General features: G+C 38.4%; 1 protein-coding gene and 1 long non-coding RNA gene across 10 annotated transcripts in view; one reads left to right on the top strand and one right to left on the bottom strand.

Annotated features, from left to right (window-relative positions):
• Positions 1–4465: 4465 nt before the first annotated feature.
• LOC143400058 (uncharacterized) lies at positions 4466–5325 on the bottom strand. Its single transcript, XR_013091448.1, has 2 exons — positions 4848–5325; positions 4466–4618 (listed from the first exon to the last, which is right to left on the bottom strand). It is a non-coding gene; the product is annotated as an uncharacterized LOC143400058 (long non-coding RNA).
• The window catches only part of Nnt (nicotinamide nucleotide transhydrogenase), a 92929-nt gene continuing 72185 nt past the window's right edge, over positions 4744–25487 (top strand). The window contains exons 1-7 of one of the 9 annotated variants that reach the window (XM_076857307.2): positions 4744–4953; positions 8176–8367; positions 9667–9859; positions 14010–14239; positions 17291–17508; positions 20454–20541; positions 24761–24849. In XM_076857307.2, the coding sequence (XP_076713422.1) occupies positions 9709–9859; positions 14010–14239; positions 17291–17508; positions 20454–20541; positions 24761–24849 (776 nt within the window). In that variant the 5' untranslated portion in view covers positions 4744–4953; positions 8176–8367; positions 9667–9708. The other 8 variants (XM_076857312.2, XM_076857311.2, XM_076857309.2 and 5 more) reach the window with 8 other exon arrangements.

Genomic DNA, 25487 nt, shown 5'->3' with positions numbered 1-25487 from the left:
GAAGAATGAGCTGACACAGAAAAAAATATTCAGGAAGAATATTCCAGAGAGGAAAAGCATGAGAAAAGCCTGGGAAGTACAGAAAAGTGTCATACCTTCAAGGAAACAACAAGCATTTCGTTAGAGCTAAAAGGAAGAAAGCAGAAGGGAATTTTCTCTCTTTGGGCTTTAAATCTACATGGAAATCTCAATTGGCAATGACCAGTTGGTCAAAATAGTTGATCAAAACAGTGGGCAGTTGGTCAAAATAGTCTGCAGCTCAGGAGTGAGGTCTGGGCTGAACATTGAGCTTTGGCAGTTGTTATAGCACAGGCAACATTGGGCTATCAGGGAGAAAGTATTAGAATTAAAAGGACAGAGTTAAAGAACATTTGAAACATTTGCACACTTAAGTGGTAAAAGAACTGAATGCTGGTTCAAGAAGTAGGAGGGCATAGCAGAATGATACATCAGAAACCAATGTAAGTGAGAGATTCTTATTTGTTTCTTTGGGTAAAATGGGTAAAATCTAGCTTTAAAAAAGTCCTTCAAAGTGATGATGTTTCAAAACCAGTTAAAATATTTGATCTAGAGTTATTATCAAATGCATTTAAAAAGTTAAATATTATAAAATGTTAACTATTATTCCAGGGTTCTTTAATCAAGTAGTGTGATAATAATGATAAGAATAAAATATATAAAAATTTCTGGGTGAGGTGGAGCATGCCTGTAATCCCAGAAGATTGGGGAGGCTCAGGCAGGAGTATCATAAGTTCAAAACCAACCTCAGAAAAAGCAAGGTGCTAAGCAACTTGGTGAGACCCTGTCTCTAAATAAAATACAAAATAGGACTGGGGATGTGGCTCAGTGGTTAAATGTCTCTGAGTTCAATCCCCAGTACCCCCCTCCCCCCAAAAAAGAATAAAGTATATAAAAATTGAAGGAAATTTTCAATTAGATTGTTTTTAAAGACTGCAAATAGAGCTGGGTATGGTGGCACATGCCTGTAATTCCAGCAGCTAGGGAGGCTGAGACAGGAGGATCACGAGTTCAAACTCAGCCTCAGCAAATAACGAGGCACTAAGCAACTCAGTGAGACCCTGTCTCTAAATTAAAAAATACATAATAGGTCTGGGGATGTGGCTCAGTGGTTGAGTACCCCTAAATTCAATCCTGGTGCCCCTCCAGAAAAAATGCAAATAGTATGTAACTAAGGAACATATTTTCAATTATTAATGCACAATAACTTTCCCTTTTATTTTCCCAAAATAATTTGAATTTTTTGTTTAAACTCAATAATTGGTAAGTCCATCCATCTTCAAAAACAAACAAACAACAATGCACATTGTGATACCTTTAAATGCACAGTGCCCCTGTAGTGGTTTGAATACTGTTTCCCAACCCAAATTCATATCCACTCCTGTTTGGAAATATAATCTTTGCAGTTGTAATTAGTTAAGGATCATGATATTAAACCATTCTGGCATTAGGATGGTCTTTAAGTCCACTGACTGGTATCTGTTTTAGAGAAAGGAGAGCGAGATTTGGAGAAGGTGCACGAAAGGCGGTAATGTGAAAATGCAACCAGATAGTAGAGGTGTCTTTAAGTCAAAGAATTCAAAAGATTGCTGAAAACTGCTGCAAGCCAGGAGAGGGGCATAGGAAGGTTTCTCCCTAAGCACTTTCAGAAGGAATACACTGTACTGAAACCTTGATTTTGAATTCTGGCTTCTATAACCGTGAGAGCAACATTTCTGTTATTTTAAGTTCCGCAAATTGTGGCTGTAGGGAAACTTTCAATTTTCTCTCTTTCTTCTGAAGTTTTGATGATTTTAGTCTATGAAATAAATTGGCAATATAGACAGACTAACAGGAAAAAAGCATATAATTTATTAATGTGAGAGCCACACCCAAGGTATGAGATTTCTTAAAGGTCAGACAGTTGAAGCTTAAGTCACATTTTGAACTGGTATTGATGCAAGTCAGAGAAGGGTGGGAGGAAAATGCACTGACCAAAAGTCTTGCTAGGCAGATCTCTGTCAGCACCCTCCACCTACCCCTTTCTCTTGTGAAAAATCTTTCCTTGGCAAATCGGGGAGAGGGCTCTCAGAGAAAGCCCGTTTGCATCCTTTGTATGCTTCTACAGATTCAAATCTGCTCTATCGCCCTGCCCCGCCACCAAGGGACAGCTTTTCAGAGCCATTCCTCTGCCTGCAGCCCCTCTAATTAACCATCTTGAAATATGCTAAAGAAGTATATTTTAGGAAGGGGTCTCTTTTGATCTCCCTCATAGTAATTACAGCAGCCCTAGGATACTAATATAGTTCTTATCCCTTACCATTTTCCCAGGTCCCCAAAGGGGACTACAGACCCACACCATCACAACTGGCAAGAGTTAGTTTTTCAGATGATCATGATAAATTCAAATACACTCTAGTTTCACTTAAATAGCTTAAACAAATTGCCAATTATTTAACCTTGTTCTGTCTGTGTAATGTCAGTTCTCCTTCACCCTCTTCCAATTAATGTTGATTAGCATTAGTTCATTTAGTCAGTTAATATTTATTTCCTAAGTCAAATACTTGGTTGGCCTGCCTAAGAAACAGCTAAGGGCTAAGATTGAATTAAAGATGTTTATCTCCCTCTGTATCTCCCCACCCTCTCTCTATCTCTCTCTCCCTTTTGGTAGTGAGGGAGATAAACCCAGGACCTAGCACATACTAGACAAGGGCTATGTCACTGACCTATCCCTCACCCCTGATAATGGTTCCTTTAATACCTGTCAAGTGTATGCTGTGGTAGACATTACTGTATTATAAGAATCCTATCTCATTGGAGCCGTTCCTTTAGCTAATAATTGCTGTCCTGTTAAAAGTGAAGCTTGAAATAATAAACTGCTGACAACTGTTTAACATAATAAACATAATGAAAGTCTACCAATCCTCTGATCTGGTTTTAACTAGATGCTGGGTTTTTATAGCAAGCCATCTTTGAGTTCAGTGTTTGATAGCATATCTTCTCAGGCACAGTCTACATTTTTATTTTTGTCTATTGAGCTTACTTCTGATTTTCAGGCTTCAAAGTAGATCCTAATGGAAAATTACACTTGTCTAAAGATTTCATCCTTTTTACTTCTGATACATTAGAACTCTATTGAATATTCTTTTTAAGCTTGTGTGGCTACAAAGTCTCCTAAATTTTCAAGGTTTAAATTTTGAGAAGTATCTGAATTTCAAAATATAGTTAAAATTGAAATATCAAATAACAAAAATCTGTAATAAAAACTTGCATGTATGTGAATGGTTCTATTCTAAGATGAACATTCAGAGGTCTAAATAGCCAAAGAGGAAAGAGCAGATAGCAAAACAGGTAGGGTCATTACTACTTTATGGGGAATATGAAATCTTTACAAATTTTTAAAATTAGTGTATAAGATTCAGAAGCAACTTCCAAGCAAACTTCTGGAACATAAACCAGTTTTGGGGGTCTTTATGGATTAATTTGCATAATTATATGTAAGAGCTTATGACCTAAAACGCAGCTTTCCAAATGACAACATTTTCACCTGAAGCAATGGAGTCCAAATTATGTTATACAAATGAACAGAATCAAATAATCATGCTTACTATTAAAGTTAGATGCATACTCTTCACTATTTTCAAAACTGATAAGCAGTGTATTATCTTTGGATTTGTTCTTATGTAATATAATCATAAATTAAATTAAATAAGATATTGAACATTAGGGGCTGATAATTCTTTGTTGTGAGGGCCTGCCCTGTGAAATATGAAATGGTTAGCAGCATCCTTGGCTTCCTCCCCTCTGTATCTGCAGCAACCAAATTGTCTCCAAAAGTTGTCAAATTTTCCTTTGAACAAAATTGTCCCTAGCTGGCAATCAAGAACCGTTAACTGCTACAAACTGTGTTTTATATTAAGAGGAATGATTGATTGATTGAGTGAGTGTGCTGGATCAATCCCAGACCTTGTTTACGCACTCTTATTTTGAGCAACATCCCCAGGGCAAGAGCTGTTTTAAAGCCTTATCCACTGCACCTGTCTCATTATAGCTGCAATACCTTGAACCTGTTCTGTGGCTGCACTTCTCATGGCTTATTATTATTTTAAAGCATTGGGCTGTGTTCTTTCCTGGCTTTGAAATCTTCCAGGACCCGGACAGTGTTTTACTTTGGATCTCAGCGGGAGTCCATTAGCTGATTGACCTTTTGTGCCGGTTAAACACAAGGCACTTTCTCAAAGTAAGCGATTATCTGTGGTTCATTTCTTTTTGAAGATATGGAATACCTGTTTTGCCTTATGACTTTTAAACACTTACACTAAACAAAACAATAAAAACAAAAAGAAGTGACCTTTACGGTGAGTTTATGATTCAACTTTGTGTAAGTGATCATTTTACACTCCATGTTTTGTTCTCCCACTTTTAGCCTGAATACATCTGCAGAATAAGTAACAGAACTACTCGAAAAGAATGATCAAGTCATTAGTTTTGAAGTTCTTTTATAATGTTGCCGAAAGCAGCTTAGGCCTGGTTAGTAAAGTTAATAAAAGTCCACTGAGGTTGCGTTCCGTTCCAGACGTTGGATATCTAACAGTATTGCAAGACGACTTCTAGGCTGGCTCTGATGTTGGAAGACAAACACGCTGTGTTAATTTTCGGGCCTTGACATCGTTTCTTAAGAATTTAACTCCACCTCCCCCGCCAGAATGGAAAAACAACGCCCCTATTCCCGCCTTCCACCTCTCCCCCCCGCTTTTCCCTAAGGTCTTCTCCTGTTACTGAAGTTCTGATTTTTTTTTCCTAGAGAGCTAAAAGAAAGACAAGCACCAAGAGTTATATTATTCACTTACTTGTTCTGGTGGGACACCAGAGAGGAAATTAGACTTTGTAACTGATTCTCTAGGGGAAGAGGACAAATGAATTCCTGAAAACTTCGGTGGCAGTGTTTGGCACCAGGTTTGATTGACAAGGACGGGCCTAGGGAAGGCGCGGAGGCGGGGCTGGGGTCTCCTGGATCCAGCCGAGACAAAGAGGTTTGGGCTGCCTCTTGGAGTGGAAAGACCCTTTGGGGGTAACCGGCTTTTGCGCTCAAAGGGGGCATTTTCTTGAGGTTTCTTTCGCATTCCGAAAGAGGGGACCTGGCAGGAAGAAGACCAGCGGCAAGAAAGGGAGTGGGGAGGGGGCGCCGGGCCCGAGAGTGGGTAGCGCTGCAGTCACGTGGCGATCGCCGCGGCGGCAGGGTTGGGGCTGTTCTTCCGGGTTGGAGGCACAGCTCCGGGGCCGAAGCCCGGGTCTGCCAGCGCGGCGTTCCCTCACACCCGGTGGAGTGCAGCCGGCGGCCGCCCAGGCTCCGGGCCCAGGTGAGCTTGGCAGCGCTGGCAAAAGAGAGCTGCGTGGACACGCGCTCAAGGCGCAGCTGGGGCAGGGGCGCGGCTGCCCAGACCACCCAGGCCCGGGCGAGGAAGGAGACCTGTCAAGGAGCAGAAGGGGGCGGGGTCGACAGTGCCCCAGAAACAGGGTGCGCCCGCAGGCCTGGGACTTGGTGGCAGGGAGAACCGTGCCTTGAGGGCCTTCTTTCCCAGAGTCTTCCTGGAGCAGCTGGAAAGGAGTGGGCGGTCGGATTCGGGTTCGGGTCCTGGAAGGGCAGGGAGCCTTGGCAGCTGTGCAGGTGCAGATCTGGAGCTTTGGGGAACTGCGATAGTCTGAGAGGGTCATTTCGGTCCCAAGCGCAAGGGGGATGGGTTGGGGGGGTGCGGGGGAGGTGAAGAGAGAGGTCACCGAGGACTTTTGATGGGGGTGCACCCAGGCAGCTGGGAGCCCCATATTTGTGCTTGAATCTTGAGGGACTTCAGGGAGGGTACCCGACTGGGGACACAGGAGTTACCAGCAGAAGTTGTGACTATGTCAGAGGGGAGTGGTGGTGGTGGGTGCAAGCTTCTGCGAGGCCAAGAGGGATTTGGAGTGGCGAGGGAGTAAAGATGACTGAGGGGGCAACTTGGATAAAGCTGATTCAAACTTGAGAGCAGAATGATTGTTCTGCAGCTTGGGCCAGTGGGCTATGGGGGAGGTTATAAATAACGGTCCAGTGCAGTTGCTGGAGGGTGGCAGTTTATTCCGGAGGGAGGGGTGCACTGATGTTAGTGGCTGAGGCACTGGTGGCTTTGGGCGAGGTCACGCTGCCCGTCATGCTCAGCTTGCCTGGGTATTGTGCCCTTGCTGGTATGTCTCACTTTTAAAAGCATGACTTGTTTACAGTTGCAGGTGTCCTTTATTCGCCCTGTGGTGCCTGCAGTCCTTAAGAGGACTCTTGTCTGGAGTGTTGTAGCCTAGACTATTAAGGGGGGCGGGGATGGGGCTCATGTGCCTACTTTCTCTTATTTAAAATGTCCCCCTCTTTGCAAAGCTTGTGTTTTTTTAAATTTGAAAGGACAGTTTGAGATAAAAAGTTATTGCAAGGCTGAGGGTGGCTTAAACTTTGCTGATAATATCTATTTTCCGCAAAGCTACACAGACATTTAATTTTCAAAGGAAATTTACTGAAATTGCTTGGAGAATGTGTTTATAGGTACCAGGCTTCAGTATACCTAGCCCTAGTTATTCCATCAAAAAATAACTATCAAAAGATTAGGAATGTAGCTCAGTGGTACAGCACTTTCCTAGCATGTTCAGGAGGCCCTGGGTTCCATTCCCAATACTGCAAAAAACAAAACAACAAAAACGTATTGACTATCACTGGGCCACAGGTGATAGCAAAGTGAATATAAGAGCTAATCAGGATATTGTGTTCCTTTAATCCTGTCCACAATTCTGTGAGGTAGGTGTTATGATTCTTCCCATTTTAAAGATGAGGAACTCAGGTACAGACAGTAAAGTGACTTGCCACTCATATAGTTCACCCTTAACTATGTTACCTCTGCTGGGTTGGCTATTTACCCTCAATGATTAAAATCTTTCAGGGGAGATAGTTACCCAAATAATTTACATGAAATGACCACATGAATGCCATACAGAAAAAAAAGTTCTGTTTTTTTTTTTCTTCAGTTTTGATTTGTGAATGTGTTAATTTGTCTTTTTATTGCCTCAAAGCCAGAAAAACAGAGAACTTTAGAGTGCAGATGGGGGAAATGTGATCATTAAAATGGAGTGCAATGTTTGGAATAAACAGGTCCCAGCCAGTGTTGAGGTGGTTCAGATATTCTCTGAATATCTTTAAGATTTATCTGTATTTAATTTAAGTTTACTGATATGGACTGCTCTCAATAATAAAGTACTTCCTGATCTCTGCTCTGTATAGTTTTAACTTGAATTATGTGAACTTTTTTTTTTTTTTTTTGGAGAAGTTGGCCTTCCAAGGTCTTGATTTTACTGATGTCTCATGCCACTGCCAAAGAACTGCTCAACATCACATTGTTATTTTTCAAATAGGCAGGACAAAATTTCCAGGCTCCAGGCCATGAAGTAGGATTTCCATTTTAAAATACTGAGAAATCTTATCTAATCATAAGACTCCGAGAACCTAAAATGGCCCTAAAAACTTGAGCCTTTTATGCTTTTTTCTTTCTTTCTTTCTTTTTTTTTTTTTTTTTGTCTTTGTAACTAGGTAAGCAGAGGGAGGCTAAGAGAAGTTTAGATCAAATAACCAGGGAGTGGCAAACTTGGACCTTATGGGGCTCTGTTAGAGGAAGCTTCATTCATTTGCTGATGAAGTCTGGGTGAACTTTGTCAATTCTGTGAGAATGGTGGTTGTTGGGGAACTGGACTGATCCAAGAGGAGAAACTCTAAGTGGGGAGATTGGGATAGGTTGAGGTCGGTCATGCAGTAAGGATAGGAAAAAAATCTACCTCAAAACAAGAATTATCTTTCATGTCTTTGTATCTCCATCAATTCTTGGCATAGCTTTTTTGAATTTTTTTGAATGGGTGACTGAATTTTGAATTCATTTGCTTGCATTCTCAGCCACAAATAACCCAATGTATGACCCATGAATGAATGGGGAGAATATTTATGGGAGTTGGGAATTCTTTGAGATTGAAATGAAATGACCTATGTGGGAAAACCCTGTAAATGTAAAACTATCTGTTCTCATGCAAAAGATTATTCATATACATTTTTAATTGTGTGCTTAAACATACTTCATGCTCCCTCTTTATTTGCTTTTTTCATTTTTTTTTCTCTAGCTCTTTCCCTTTCTTTTCTGAGCCGTCTAAGAGGACATGATCACCTTCTTTGATCCATCAAAGAACTTTGAACATGTATTACTACTTTGCCTTGTAGTGTTATTACTTGTTGACTTTTCTTATCTCAAGTGGCTGACCCATTCCATTTTGATTCTATAAGTACTCCTAAGGGCAATACCTCTGGAGTAACAGGTGAGGAACTAGGACTTCAACTTTAAAACATTGCAAAATCTCATCTAATCATAAAATATTTAAAGCATAAAAGGGCCCTGCTCTCCTAAGTTTTTTTTTTTTTTTTTTTTATAGATGAGCAGACTGAGGCACATGTTTGCTGAATTAAAGGGCATCTTATGTATAAGCACTGGATGCACTGAGAATTTCCACTATCAATGTTTCTTTCTGGTATTTTAAAAAGTACTAGGGATTTACGGCAGCAGTTTTGTAATTAAAAAAAAATGAATTAAATATCTCCTCCTCTGGTCAGGAAGAGTATTCATGGAGTCTGTTGAGATCTGATGCTTGGCCCTGTGACTGCCCATCAAATAGATCAGAACCTACAGACAGAATGGATGGATTTAGGCAAGTTTGGCTGATAGAGTCCTAGGTTCTTTGCTTCTTTCCTTTCTTGAAGGAAAGAAGAGAAAGGTGGAGGAACATTAGGAGTGTCAGGATGGTATGAGTGTCCTCCATACATCCCTGGGAATCTGTCAAGGAGGGCAACAGAGGTAGCCAAAGCAGCTTTAGTAACAGCAAAGGCCAGTGACATTTTACTCAGCCTGGTTAGAACTGGCAAAAAGTGGCCACTTTTGACAACCACTAACAAAAATACTTTATTCCCATATCTGCAAGCATAAGTCTATGTGGTAAAGATGGCATGGAATTTTCTTTATTTTTCCTGGAGCCATATCCCATGCATGTTTAATTTTACTGAGAAGTGCGCTTGGCAAATAAGAGTTTCTTGTTGACTCTGTCAGTCTTAGTTCAGGGAATCTCACTGACTGTGCATCTAGCTACACTGGATGGCAGTATTTTTTTTTTTTTTACAACCTGGTAACTGAATGTAAGTCACAACTGTACAGTATTTTAGGTAATTTGAGGGAAATTCATAGGTAACTTTGATTATATGCAATTTTTGCTGCACATTGTTGACTTAGAAGGTAATTTGCACAGAAGATATGACTTGATACAGTGTCTTTAAATTCTCTGGCTACATTAAAGATCAGATACACTTGTGTGATTGGTTTGGGATTGAATAATGAGTTTGTAATTCCAGTTTAGTGGGAAAATGGATTTCAAATTTTAAATACCCTAATTGGAAACACATTTTGAAACATCTTCTTGAAGTAAAAGAATTAGGCAAATAAATTCTTTGTAGATGTCTTCATATAACCATTATATTCCAAGCTCATTAGATTAGTAACTTATGTTTCTTTATGTTAAAAAAAAAAAGTATTGTTTTCCTTGGTACATAATCCTTTTCTTTCCTCTTAGTGTTTGCCTTGAGGATTCGGAAAGTTGGGAGCTCCTGTCATCATGGCGAACCTTCTAAAAACAGTGGTGACTGGCTGTTCATGTCCTCTACTTAGCAATTTGGGGTCCTATAAGGTTCTACCTGGGAAGAAGGATGTTTTACGAACATTTCATACTCATCAGGCACTGTGGTGTAAAGCCCCGGAGAAACCAGGTAAAAGCTTACTTCAGTGTTTGCTTTAAGTCATAGATATTAATAGCTCTCCTGGTGGTAGATAAAAGGAAAAACCATACAGTTTTATAACTTGGTGCTTACAGGTGATCATTTTAAAAAAAAAAAGAGTGCTGTCTCATATTTTCCATGTATAGAAATTCCTGGTTGTCATTATTAAGAGAAGAAAGGAAAGTAGAAAGCGATAAAAGATAAATCAGTTGTACCTAGGGGACTGTTGCTGCCTTCCAGTATTGGGGGTTTATACCATGTATAGCTCATCTATGCTCAGGAATTAAGAATTAAATGTATTAATTGATCTATATTAGTGTTTTCGATTTAATAAAGAGCACCTTCATCTCAGTTGCTCAGGTCAGAAACCTTGGAGTCATTCTATACCCTCTGAATCAGTAAAGGTCAGTTCTACCTTGCTTCTACACTGACCTCTTCTCAATGGACCAGTCTTCTAAATAGTCTCTGAGCTTTGTACCTTGACCCTCCTGCAGTTTGTTCTGCACTTGGTGGAAGAATCTTTAAAAGATATAAGATCAGGTCTCTTCTCTCAAGATTTACCAGACTTTTCAACGCATGCAGAGTAGGAGTGCAAGTTTTCCAGGGGCCTGAAGGAGGAGAGTCTGAGAGGGGGCTGTTCTAAGTCGAGTCAGCTTCCTCTTAGCAGTCTTTTCAAAGACTATCCCAGGGCCTCTGTTTACCCCTCACTGGCCACGCTTTAGGCACATGGCCATTTATAAAGGAGACTTGGACTTTTTTTTTTTTTTTTCAGATGGCAACATACCCAGCTAAAAATGGCCTTTTGGTACTAAGATGGAGGGACAGGATGGATGTTAGGAGTCAACTTTTGATACAAAGGATAATCCTTACTTCTTTTTAAGTTTGTAGGACTGTTTGTTCATTAAGGTACCCTACATTGCTGGGCATTTTGAATTTTTGTGTCTGCCTTAAATAGACTTCAGAACCTCTTTTCTTGTTCTCAGATAACAAGTCACTGTTGCCAGGGTACCTTTCCCTAAGAGCTCCCAAATTTACCTTCAGATGCTTTCTTTTAAACTGCTGTGGAGAGCCAGATTGCCCACTGTGATAAAATTGTGCAAAAAGAAAAGTAAATGACTGTTCTGTGGACATGAGACTTGTCCTTATGACTAATAAATTTCAACATCTCTATATTAACTACATGAAATATTTTTGTTTAGTTTCTGGTTATTTTGGAGGGTGGTGTGTACCGTGGATTGAACTCAGGACCACTGAGCCGCATTCCCAGACCTATTTTGTATTTTATTTAGAGACAGGGTCACACTGAGTTGCTTAGTGGCTTGCTTTTTGCTGAGGCTGGCTTTGAACTCGTGATCCTCCTGCCTCAGCCTCCCAAGCTGCTGGGATTACAGGCGTGTGCCACCTGCCTGGCTAATTTCTGGTTCTCAATTATTTTCTGGATACTTCATTTTTATCCCTAAAAGATAAGGATTCTATTTTTTCCTTAATATAGCTAGAATTTCATTACCACATTGAGAAGCATAGAAAATAATTCCACTCAGGTTTTCTCAATTGTTTCTTATTTTCTCTCTCCCTTTGTACATTTCCTCCTTTTCTTTTTCCTCCTCTGCCTCCTTCTCTTCATCTTCTTCTTTCCTTTTCCTCCTCCCCTCCTCTTCTGCTCCTCTTCCTTCTTTTGGCTTGTTCAAAGAATGATCTTTCTTTCTATATTCTATCATTGTATCTAATATTGTATTATTCTGTCTTCATGTATTAGCTAGAATTTTTCTATCAAAAACATTTGAAAGAGGGGAATAAATGTTTAATTCTTTCCCATTATTCACTATTTTTGCTAATAATGAGTTGTTTTCCTTGTGTATTCGTTTCCTTTCCAAGCTTAGTGGCTTCATACATTACAGAGTTATTATCTTAAGGAAATCAAAATCAACTAGATCTCACTGGGCCTAAGGTGTTGGCAGGTCTGCATCCCTCTCTGGAGCTCCGGGGGAGGATGTTTCTCTGCCTTTTCCAGTTTTTGGATAGCCCCGCCTTTGTTGACTTGTGGTCCTTTGTTCCACCTGCTTTCTTCCACATTTAAGGAACCTTGTGATTACAGTAGGGCAATTAAGATAATCCAGGATATTCTTATCTGAAAGTCAGTTGATTAGCAACCTTAATCCCATCTGCTTCCTTAATTCCCCTTTGCCATGTGTTGTGATATACTCACAAGTGTTGGGCATTAGGACACTGAATATATTTGGGGAACATTATTCTGCCTTCCACATGCTATTATTCTCATGTTGACCAATAAAGCTTTAAAAAATATTTTATTTGTTGAGTATCAACACAAACATATGGATTATAACATCTTTGGATGTATTTTACTCCATTGCTATTAATTATTATTTTTGATGCTTCAAATTATAGTTGGCCCATAGAAGCCATTTTAAGCTAGCTTCTAAATACCTTTGACATGACTTTAGTTATCTTTGGTAGCTTCCTTGATTTTTGACATGTAGAGCCTAGATTTGATGACAGATGATTGAACTTTAGGTCAGAGTATGTGATTTAATTTTGCATATCAATCCAAATGTTTGTGAGCTATCTCTTTTCCTCCCTCTTTTCCAAATAGAGTAAGCATTTATTTGCCTTTGTTTTACTGTAAATTTTTAATGCACAAGTAGTATGGAAATCTAAGACAATGTTCAAATTCAGACAGTTTTAGGTTGACTTAACTTCTCCAAGATCTTACTTAACAACTTATTCTGAATCAAAATTTGATTCATCCTTAAAATTATGAGTTTAGATTTTAAAGAGTAGATTTCCTAAGCTCTAGTAAAACTTATAAAGAAATAGATACTCTATTTTAAAAATTGTGTTTATATCTACATATTGAATGAAACACCAGAAGTAAGTAATATCCTTAAGCTAACATTGGCCTGAACCATATGTAAGTAATATAAGTATATATCATGCAGTCTCTTTTGGTTTGCAAAAGAACAGAATCTTAATAGGTTATATTTTTCGAAGAGGGTATATTGTATGATTCTTGGGAAGAATGGGAGCCCAGGAGACCCCTCATCTACTTTTGGAGAAGTGGAATGTTATTCTGGATTTTATAGCCATGACTTATCTTCCTTCTTTTAATATCCACTACTGCTGTGTCTGCCACTCCTGCTGCTGACCTTCCTTTGATTGCCCATGACTATGCTTACATATACCTTTTACACCGTTCTTTTCTCCTTGTCTTTTTTTCATTAGTCTCCCATTCAGACTCCCTGGGAGAACATTATTGGGTTGGGTAGATGCTGGCCAACATGAGGGTCCTAGAGCAGAATTCCTGTATAAGTGATCTTCTGGACCATAGCTGCTGGTTTTCTGAATGTCTGCCCTAAAGATGATTATTATCTAGGACCCAGTTGGTGATCTCTTATCAGGTGTTGCTAAGCTTGTAGGGTCTCAAGATACCACATTTGAAAATCTCTGAGAAATTGCCTGTGGACAAATTGGCAGGAAGGGGACTTTCAGTGTGGCAGGACACCAAAGTATGTAACATAGGATTGTTCTTCAAAACAGTGATTTACCCTGGGCATGGTGGCCCATACCTGTAATCTTAGTGACTCAGGAGGCTGAGAGAGGAGCATTTTAAGTTTGAGGCCACTCTCCGCAACTTAGCGAGACCCTGAACAGCTTAGCAAGACTCTGTCTCAAAAAATAAAAAGGGCTGGGGATGTGGTTCAGTGGTTAAATGCCCCTGGGTTCAATCTCCAGTGCCAAAAATATGAAAACAAACAAACTAAAAAAGCACAGCAATTTACTTTTGTAAATTGATAAAGGTTAGGACAGGGAGACCAGAATCCCCAAGTTTTAGAGTTAGCATGCTGTGTAATCTCTCAACCCATTTTTTTCCCTCTAAGAATACCTTGAAGAAAGCAATTTGATTAAATAAAATACTTAAAACATTCAGGAGAGTGGGCATAAAAATTTCCTATCATCTTTCAATAAAAGTAAAAGAATTAAGATTGTGAGTCAAAAACATCATTTTGGATAGCAACATGTACATGCAGTATATTTTGAAGAACAGACTGCCCATTTCCATTTCCTGAAGTCTCTTGTTAAACATTTTTTTTTTTTTTTGCTTATTACCTTTGTCTGTTTGTAGGAATTCCATATAAGCAAATGACTGTTGGAGTCCCCAAGGAGGTTTTCCAAAATGAGAAGCGAGTGGCATTGTCTCCTGCTGGTGTCCAGGCCTTGGTCAAGCAGGGTTTTAATGTTGTCGTGGAATCAGGCGCTGGCGAGGCTTCCAAGTTTTCAGATGATCACTATAGAGCAGCAGGTGCCCAAATCCAAGGGGCGAAGGAAGTTCTGGCTTCTGATTTGGTGGTCAAAGTAATTATTCCTTTTTCCTTTCCCATTGATAGCATGCTGACTTTTGGAAATTGTTTCACAGAAAAATTACTTTCTTTGGTTTCTTAGTTTTTCCAATGTTCTTTCTTTTTAATTGATACATAATAATTATACATATGGGTACATATCTGTGTACGTATTTGTGGGAAATGATCAAATGAGCATAATGAAAATTTGCAGTCAGTGGTCCAGAATACCCAAAGGCAAGTATTTAATTACTGCTAGAATTGGAAAGAAGATATGAATCTCAGCCTGGGATTGAATGTACATTGTCTGCTACCTAAGGGCATGGTGATTTGCACTGATATAAGTGCTATTTCTAGAGAGGGCATGACTATTCAGAGAAAGCAACATCTGGTTGAGTGGCAAGTGGCCTTGCTGACTTTAAAAGAAAGTCTTAAGGAAATGTATAGTAGAAATTATATGCTAATGAACTTTAGAATTAAAATTTGAAGTAAAAAAAAAGTCATATAAAAAGGGAAAGCTGGAGGGGTTGGGGTTGTGGCTCAGCAATAGAGCACTCGCCTCGCACGTGGAGACCCTGGGTTCGATTCTTAGCACCACATAAAAAAAATAAATAAGTGCAATAAAGGTATTGTGTTCAACTACAACTAAAAAGTAAATATCAAAAAAAAAAAAAAGGAAAGTCTGTATCAAGAGTCTAGTGCAGATGATAAATAGAATTGGGCACTAAATCTTGCACTTTCTACAACTAATGTAAACAAAGTATGGATTATGGATGTATGATTACCAGATTAAAATAAACTCACTTTTCAGAAAGATATGCTTTTTAACAGATATTTTTTAGTTGTCATTGGATCTTTATTTTATTTATTTATATGTGGTGCTGAGAATTGAACCCAGCAACTCACAGGGCTACAACCTAGCCCAAATATGCTTTTACATATTGATTTCTAAGAAGACTCGATCACATAGGTGTGTGTGTGTATGTGTTATGTGTGTGTGTGTTTTGAACATAAATTCCACTGAATAACTTGACAGCATCTTTTTTTTGGTACTGGAGATTGAACCCAGGGTGTATAACCGCTGAGCAACATCCCCAGGTCCACCCTTTTTTAAAACAAAAATTTTTTAGTTGTAGATGGACATAATATTTTTATTTTTATTTGTTTATTTTTTTGTGGTGCTGAGGATCGAACCTAGGGCCTCACACGTGTGAGGCAGTGCTCTACCACTGAGCTACAACCCCAGCCGCCTGGCTTATTTAAAATTTTATTTAGAGAAAGGGTCTCGGTAAGTTTCTAAGTGCCTTGCTAAGTTGCTGAAGCTGTCTTTGAACTTGAGATACTCTTGCCTCAGTCTCCCAAGCTATAGGGATGACAGGTGTGCACCATCATGCCCTGTCTTGGTAGGATCTTAAATGGTGATTTTGGCAGAAGATATATAAGACCAATTTTTATTGTAGAAAAATGATTAGTGAAATGTATGTCTGGAGATAAGTTGTAATTCAGTTAAAGCTTTTAAAACTTTTAGGTTTATAGATATTTGGTGATATAATTTGGTATAGAGTAAAAGAATTTAGGGAAAATAGAAAAATAAGTACAATCCATTGCATCATGTTTTAGGGGACAAAACCTTTTGAAATGTCTCTCAATAAATATAAGAATATATGTAAATTTTGAAGTGGTTTGTTTTTCATTTAGGGATTCATAATGTGTACAACCATGTTAAAGATGTGATGAGAAATTTGTAACATAGAGACTGATAACTTTATACCAGCACTAATAAACTATTTAATCTGGGAGCTCTCTCTTGAGTCAAGCCTATTAATATCCTTTGGAACATATTCAGAGGAACATTCAGTTGGCTTGACATACTCAGATGCCAGCAGTCTCAGCTGAGAATTTCATAAAGGCCAGTAGAATCAACTTGGAGTTGTCCTTTAATTTTTACTAAATCTGTGATACAGATTTTCATGGAGAAAAAAAGCATATAGTGTCCAAGAAGTGTTTCTTTCTTTTCTGGTGTTTGGAATTGAACCCAGGGTCTTACGCATGCTAGGCAAGTGTTCTACCGCTGAGATGCACTCCTATCCCAAACTGGATTTTTTATTTTCTGAAATTTTAGGGATTAAATCCAGGGCTTTATGCATGCTAAGCAGGTTCTCCCACTGAGCTACATGCCTGGTCCAAAGTCTTGATTCATAAGCACTACCAGGTCAATACCTGAAATAGGCAAAGGTGTCTAGAAGCTAAAGGGAGATGATATGATATGATAGAAATCACTCATCCAGTGTTTGTATTTAAAACTTAAGTCCCAGATGCTGAGTTTTCTGTTTTTACTTGCCTAAAAGCATTACTACAAACTGGGAGCTAATGAAATGTCTTAAACTTCTTAACAGAATATATTGTAGCTTTTTGTTTAAGCCCAATTCAGCAAAGCTAATAGTTTGATTTATGTTCATTTATAGTCATCTGGCATTTTAAGGTGATATAAATCTATACTTACTATTGTGGAGTCTTTAATTTACAACGTTCCTAATGTCTGACTATTCCAGATGTTTATGCTTGTCAAAATTAGCAGGTATTGAATCTTTGAATATGCAAAAAAATTCCCATCTATTTAATCTGTCTTTTAATTTTACCAGAGTAATTGGTTTTGGGAGGACAGGTTTGTTGTAAAACCTCCGTATTATCTCACTGCTCTTTAGTTAATTGTCAACCCTGACCCAAACTATGTTTTTCCTAGGTGTGTGTGCTCTCTATTCAGAACAGTCCATAGGTCATTAATCAAAAAATAGCATATTTCTTTGTGTGCCTTACTTTGCTTATGAATTTGGGCAGATACTTCTTAATGAAAGAATAACTTCTAGATTATTATTTTAGTCATTGCATATTTTTTGAATTGTCTTGTTTGTTTAAAAATATGATCGAGATTTTTATGTCTGTATTTTCTTTGCCATGCTGGGATTATATCCAGAGCTCTGCACATGCTAGGCGCATACTCTTACCACTGAGCTACATCGCCAGTCCAATATTCATATTTTAATCTGTGATTTGACTTTCTTTTCAGGTACGAGCCCCCATGGTTAATCCAACATTAGGTGTTCATGAAGCTGACCTTTTAAAGACATCGGGAACACTGATTAGTTTTATTTACCCAGCCCAAAATCCAGACCTGCTAAATAAACTTTCCAAAAGAAAAACTACAGTTTTGGCAATGGACCAAGTTCCAAGAGTCACAATTGCTCAGGGATATGATGCACTAAGCTCTATGGCCAACATTGCAGGGTAGGTTTATTCTTTTCCATTTCAATTAAATAAAAGCACAATGGTGATACACAGACATCCACCCTGTAGCTCTCTTCTGTCTTCTAGCGATGTCCTTTGCAGTAATTGTTGGAAATTTCGGTCTTCTGAAACTACACTTAAATTATTTTTATGACTTATTGTTTCATTGTGATAAGATTAGAAGTGAACGCTAACGCACACTCCTTTTTAGTCTTCCTAGGTGGAAGAGAAGTAGTATTTTTATCTACCAAAGGAAATAACTGTCAGATTATTTGTATGAGGATTACAAATTTTGTGTATGTATACATGTATATACTAGTTTCAAATTGCTGTTTTTGTAATTTGTCAAAAGTGGTTACATATTGGCAGTTTAATATGGAAAAATGAAAGTAGTTTATTTTAAATAATTATTTTAAATAATTTTTTTTGCATGAAACAAAGTTTATACATTACAACTGAAGAGTCTGGGAAGGTCTTTTTTTCTCTGGGGAAGCTGAATGAGCTATGTGTTGTGAACATGAATTTTGATTTCTCCTGTCACATGATGTCAGGTTTGAAATTTTCCACTTGTGGTGTCTGGATTTTGGAACACTTTGGATTTCAGAGATTAGGAATGCTCTATTTGTATATACATATTAACAGATAGACCATCTTTTTTTTTTTTTAAAGAGGGGAGAGAGAGAGAGAGAGAGAGAGAGAGAGAGAGAGAGAGAGAGAGAGAATTTTTTAATATTTATTTTGTAGTTATTGGTGTACACAACATCTTTGTATGTGGTGTTGAGGATCGAACCCGGGCCGCACGCATGCCAGGCGAGCGCGCTACCGCTTGAGCCACATCCCCAGCCCAGATAGACCATCTTAATGAGGTTTTGCTTAGGTGAATTCATAAAATATTTAATGAGTATGGAAAATGTCTGTATTAAATGAAGTTTCATCTGGAGTCAAAACCTATACTGATGACTGAGAGCCATGTCATCTTATTTTCAAGGCCACGATAGTAATACGCTTCAGTTGCCTGCCAGCAGTACTTCATTCCCTGTTTTTTGCCTGATTGCTATGTAGAGAAGAATTCTAAGATCCATTTTTCTTGGAAGAATATGTCTATACTGGAGTAATCTTGCCTGCTGTGGGTGAGGTAGAGTATAGTCAGAATCTTTTGAGCAAAAGAAATATTATGAGGCAATATAGGATGGGAGGAGTACTCAGAACCATGCCTATCTCCATCTCACCCACTGTGGTCCCAGTTTGTCTGAAGTTTGAACCTTTGTGGATCCATGGGACACAGTTTGAAGACTCACTTATGTGATGTCCTGAGCTGACATATGCAAAGGTCATGCTGTGAAATGAATTACCTGGCATACATAACCACATGGTGTGGAATAAATCATTATCTAACATAGACACCAGCCACATCATGGTGAAGATGAGTTGTTTCTAGTTCAACTATTATTTCTGAGCTTTTGTAAAAATACCCATTTTTTTCTATTATTAACATTTTCTTGTGTATTTTTTTTGTATAATCTCTCTTTTGTGTAATTTGTCAGCATAGTAACTGCATATTTTAAAACATAATTTCCAAAGTAGTTTCTTAAAATGATCTTTGTACATTTATCATATTTGCTCTTTGAAAAGTTTTGAAAAGTTCTATCATTTGAATTCAGAAGACTAACAGATAATCTCTAAAATACTGTTTCCTGTTCCAGTATGATTAACCAACATTAGTAGTGACATTTTTGCATTGTTGCATCAAGTACAAAATATGATCAGGGAGAGGTTTTGTTGCCAGTTAGAAGTTGGGTCTTAACGTTAAGTGGTTGTATTATTAATGAGACAGAGAATATTAATGAGTAAGAAAGTATAAGTGCCTTTTAAAAAAATGTTGTATGCTTTAAAAAAAATTTTTATTTTAGTTGTCATTGGGTCTTTTACTTATTTATATGTGATGCTGAGGATTGAACCCAGGGCCTCACCCATGCCAGGCAAGTGCTCTATCACTGAGCCACAACTCCAGCCCTATAAGTGCCCTTTGAGTATAAAAATATATAAAATGGAGATCAGTGTCGTATGTCCAAGTTCTCCTAGTAGAGTAAGGATGTTGCGCACTGTTAGTTTTTATTGCACAGCTTGTTTCTTTAGCTGAAACGCTTAAATGTTTATTGCGTGTTAACTATGTGACAGGCAGTATGCTAATCACTTTGGCTGCATTACCTCATCTAGTCCTAACAACAGCTCTCAGAGATAGATGCTTTTTTTGTCTCCATTTTATAGATGAGGAATCCAAGAATTACATTTTCTCAAGATTATAAAGCTAATCAGTGGTAGGTCTAGGACATAAACTGAGGTTGAGAGTTTCATGCTTTCAATCGTTAAGAGATCAAGAGTTGGAATCTTAATATGTACAGCATATGGTTAATCTAATTCTTTTATTTGACAGTTTCCCCCCCTGTATTAAGTACTACATAATCATTGAAGAAAATTTAGACAGCAAAATAAAGTATAAAGGATGTGGAGTCTCAGCATCCAAAGAAAAGCATTGCTGTCATTTTCTTGACTTTCCTTGTTACTTTTTTCCTTCTCAACTAATCTTTGGTATTCCTTATGAAGGGGCTAGGTAACCTTAAGGATAAGAATGTGGCTTAGAGCCAGGCTACCTGGATTAGGTCACTGGTTCTGACATTTACTGGCTGGGTGACCCTGGACAAGTCTTTTCTTCTCTGTGTATCTCAGTCTCCTCTCGTAAATAAAAGTGATGATCCTACCTATCCAGAAGCTTGTTGTGAATATTAAAGGAGTGAGTATATGTGCAACACTTTGAGCTGTTCTTGACGCTTAGTAAATACTAAGTATTAGCCATATTCTTGACAAGGCAAATTGATGACCTGCAATAATGTATGGGCCGAAGACCTTTTATTTCATGGGATTATCTATGTATTTACTTTTTAAAGGTATAAGGCTGTTGTTCTAGCTGCAAATCATTTTGGACGATTTTTCACTGGTCAGATCACAGCTGCTGGGAAAGTTCCTCCAGCTAAGGTAGGTACAACTTTGAATGATTCTTTAAAGTACAAATTGGAAGCAAGGGTATGTATAGTCTTAAAATGAATTATTTTAAAAATTTTATGTGTATTAGTGTCACTGATGACTTCTGTGTGCTCACAAATTTAGGGTGGCATCTCAAAGCTGAACGTTTAAGATTGCTTAAGAAAATGAATTGACTACTTTTGACTTACTAACTTAAACTCTTTTTTTTTTAATGTATTTTTTAAAGTTCTGGTTGGACACAATACCTGTATTTTATTTATTTATTTTTATGTGGTGCTGAGGATCCAACCCAGTGCCTCACATGTGCCAGGCGAGTGCTCTACTGCTAAGCCACAACCCCCGCCCTTAACTTGAACTCTTAAAGGGATTTTGGATAACTTGGTCTGTGGGCCTGTTTGCACGACTTTTTTTTTTTTTTTTTTTTAAAAAAACTTCAATGTACTATTCAGCAAATTCTGGGTTTCCCAACATTGCAACATCTTGAAAAGAAAATATTACTTTGGTTTCCTCACTCCTCAATTTTTGGGTAACGAGGACAGAGGATGGGAGGTGATGTAATCATGGCTTTTGGCAGAGGGGAAGGGTGCTGCAGCTTTGAATCCAGACTGGAAGCAGAGAGGAGCAGTTAGTGATGTGAAGCAGGGAAGGTTATATGAAAGGACAGGAGTTTTTTTTTTTTTTTTCCTTTTCTTTTCTTTATTCTAATTTGTTATATATGACAGCAGAATGCATTACAATTCAGGAGGTTTTGTTTTGATCCTTCAATTCTAAGTTCTCTGAATGTCAATATAGATCCTGAGGTAAGGTATAGGAAACAGGACTTTAAATATCTGTCTGTAAAGTACAGGTTTACCTTGTGCTTCCTCCTTTTAAATACTTCATTGTATAAACCCAGAGTGTTAAATAAAAAAATTTTCTAGGGAAGAAAGCCCCAAAGCAATAAGCACCTAATAGCAGTTGTGTGAAATCTTGCTATTTATTGCTTTGAAGAATAGGCCACATGAAAAAACAGCAAGTGCTTCAGTGGAGGCCATAGTACCTAGTGAGAAACTACGAGCAAATAGCACAGATGTGATATGTAAAATGAGGGCATTTTGACCTGTTCCTTAGGATTGTAAGAAAATGTCTTGCATTCGAGGTGGCCAGAAGTTCATGCCGTTCTGAAACTAGCTGAATACTTTGATGCACAAAATCCACAATTCAGTTTTGATTAGAATCTTTCTAGAAATATATGGAAGTTGATAGGAAAGCTGTGAATATAAGGGGTTAAAAAGTGAAACAGAAGGCAAGAGGCTTAGAAGAAGGAGAGTCATTCAGTCTTTAAAAAGTGGAAAAGAGACTGTCTTTATTAAAGAGTTTAAATTGCAGCTTAAAGGATTTGGTTACATGGCAAAAATAGTTTTCTGAAACTTAGGAATTAGTCACTAGCTGGGCTCATGGAGGTAGACTACATGATATTTTATTTGTGTTTCTTGTAAATATAGAGGGTTTTTGTTTTTGTTTTTTGGGTTCTGGGGATTGAATTCGGGAGCACTGAGTCCCCAGCCCTATTTTGTATTTTATTTAGAGACAGGGTATCACTGAGTTCCTTAGCACCTCACTTTTGCTGAGGCTGGCTTTGAACTTGCAGTCCTCCTGCCCTCAGACTGAGCTGCAGGGAGGACTGAAAGCAATCAGTTGTTGAGTCTTAATGAAATGACAGGCATTGTTGTAGGAGCTGGGGGATGGACTGAATAAGACAAACATCCTGGCTACATAAAACTTACATTCTAGTGGGTTCATAGTGGGGACACAACCCCCCAAAATATACAAGATAGTTTTAGATATAAAGGAAATGAACCAGAGGAGGTGATAGTAACAAAAACATGTGAGCCACTTGAGCTGGGAGATGGGGAGGCTCCTCTGACATTTGAGCTGATACCTCAAGGATGGAAAGAAAGAAACCAGGATTTCTAAGAAACTTAGGATTCTAGGCAGAGGGCCAACACATATAGAGGACCTATTATGGGAAAGACTTTATTTAGTGTGTTCTAGGGAATCAAGAAGGCCATTGGCCTTGGAGTACGGTGAACAAGGTGGGGGCCATCTGCGATGATGTGGGAAAGGAAGGTTAGGTTGGATCATGTAGGGCCTCTCTGATAGGTCATGTTACAAAATTTGAGTTCTCTTGAAGGTGAGAGAAATGTGTCTTAGGATTTAAAAGAGTTATCTGGCTGTTATGGGTGGGAGCTGGTACAGAGGGAAGAGTAAAGATAAGATCTCTTAGGACCTGGTTGTACCTGGGAAGGTGGTAGTAACAGAAATGTAGAGAAGGGGGTGGACTGGGAGATCTTTGAGAGTCAAACCCGGTAGTACTTGTTGGTGGGTTGGAGATAGGAATATGTGCAAAGGGAGAACTCAAGATGACCTCCCCAGTTTGTCTCAAGGAGTTGTGCCCAGTTAGTACCCTTTACTGAGATGGGGAAGCTGAGAGGAGGAACAGGTTATATATGACTGAGCATCAGGAACAGTGCTATAATGTTCTCTTGCCCTTGCCCTTTACTGACTGTGTGTCCACACTGTGCCGGTTAGCAGTGACTGCTTTAGTTAAATTCCATCACTTAACATAACAACAAAATTTTCACTGCTATAATGTGGATGCCAATTAGCTTGCCCAGGGTCCTCTAGAACTAGGTAGTAACAGAGTCAGAGCTTCAACCTAAGCTCTCAGTCTCTTTTCCTCCATCCCATGCTAAAGAGCAAGAGTAATTTACTATTGTAGTATCTATATTGGTTTATTCATGTGCAGTTTTGTCTTTATACAGTCTTTGGCTATTTCGTTTTTTGTTAATTTTTTTTATATAGAGAATAAATGGGTGACTTTATCATGTACATGTTTCAAAGTATATACACATTGTGGAGTGGTTAAATATAGCTAATTAACACACACAGTACTTCAGGTAGTTGTCATATTTGTGGTGAGAGCACTTGACATTCTGTTTTTTTCAAGAATACAGTGTATTGTCAGTAACTGTAGCAATGTAGCTGTACCATAAATCTCTGGAAATTCATTCTTCCTAACTGTAATCATGTATCCTTATTATTTCTTGTTTCAGAATAACTTGGCCTAGCCCTGTGACTTTTACTTATTTCATTTATTTGTGTATGTTTGTTTGTTTATTAATTTACAAGTGGTGGAACTTTAGTGTAGAACAGGGTTGGTGTCTGAGAGCCCTGCTTGTTCCCTCTGGTCCCCCTCCACCCCTTTTCCTATAGATTCCTCCCACTTCCTATGAGAAACCATCATCAAGATCAATTGACATGGTCTCTGAGCACTGCCCAGGGGTCACTGGGGAAGTTTGACTGCCTAGAATTCTTAAAAAGGCAAAAGCAGTTGTGGGCTTGATGGGTGGGTAGGAATTTATAAGCTTGACTGTTTCTGTGGGTGGCTTGTTTTTTTTTTTTTTTTTCCCCCTTCAGCAGGAACAGGGAATTGCCTTCAGTGGTCTATTTGTAGGATGTATAGCAGAACTTTTTTTTTTGGACCGCCCCTTCTAGACTAGAGACAACATTGTTCTTGCTTTGTTTTGTGAAGGCGGGAGAGACTTGCTTCTGAGGAATTCTTTAGTTCTCTTGGCTCTGATCCTTCCATGGTGTGGGAGATTAGTGATACTGCTTCAGATTTCAAGTATAGCTCATTCAGAATGATTCAGGATTATGTGGTTGGTCACCAGCTATTCTATTCAGAAGCTTTTGAGCTCAGAATAGATGGGGTAGATATTCACTAAAGTTGTGCCCATCTTTGGAACGTGTTTTTCACATTTTATAACACTAGGAAAAAACCTTAGAATGTGAGAGGGCAGAGTAGTTTGAATGTCATCTGGGAATTTTAAAAGAAGTAGTTTTTACACAGCAAGAAAGAACCTGTTCATCTTTAGCCAGATAATGCTGATTGTGCTTACATAATTTTTACACTGAGATGCTGATAGGCTATTTTTAGTCAAGGTTATTGGTCAATTCTAGCACTTGTTCTTTTGTTAAAATTTTAAAAACAGTGCTGATTCAGCTAAAGGATAGACTGTCTATCCAACCCATGTATGGAGGGCTGGTTATTACCATGATCACTTATTGAAAGCTGTGTACCAGGCACAGAGAGTTAACTAGGAATTTTTCTTAATCAATTGATAATGGACTTTAATGAAAACATAAGTGTCTCTCTCTTCTTTTCCAGATTCTGATAGTTGGTGGTGGTGTTGCTGGGCTTGCTTCTGCAGGTGCAGCAAAGTCGATGGGTGCAATTGTTCGAGGATTTGATACGAGGTAAGTGCCTTACTTATGATGGAGGTTAAACTAAAAGCATTTTGTTTCAAATAGGGCCTATTACATTTTCCTTAGAATTCGTAAATTGCAATTGTGAAATAGCTCAGTAAACTCTCTCCATTTGAAAATGGTCTCTGTCCATTTGAAAATGGTCTATTCTATTTTCGCATGTGATAACTGAGGAAAATGCTCCACTTTTTAAAAATTAACTTAGAGTGAAAATGTATTAGTGGGAAAAACGACAGACAGGTCCAATCTCAGTAAAGCAGAAGTAATAAACAAAAGAATTTCAAACTAACAACTCAGTTCTTTCTCTGCATAGATTAACAAAGGGACTAGAGTTATCTCTGTTCTGCTTTTCAGCATATTGCTTTATTATGTCTTGCTTCTCTTCACAATGCTTTTAGACTCAGAGCATGAGCAGAGCTGGTTGTGAGCATGAAGAGGGTGGCGTAGTAGACATCTTAGTGAACAGACAGAGTAAGGAGAGTACCCTACCTTAAATGGATGGAAGCAGGTAGAACCGACTGGGTAACACTCTCCAAGTGCTTTCATCTAAAGAGTAACACTACTTGAATTATTATTATTGCAGTATTTATGCTAAGGTAACTACTTTGAGCATAAAGAGAAAGTTGATT

The sequence above is a fragment of the Callospermophilus lateralis genome, chromosome 5, assembly GCF_048772815.1.
Source record: "Callospermophilus lateralis isolate mCalLat2 chromosome 5, mCalLat2.hap1, whole genome shotgun sequence".
In the NCBI taxonomy this organism is placed as follows: Eukaryota; Metazoa; Chordata; class Mammalia; order Rodentia; family Sciuridae; genus Callospermophilus; species Callospermophilus lateralis.
Note: the sequence above shows the minus strand (reverse complement) of the source record. Positions and strands in the feature narration are given on the sequence as shown.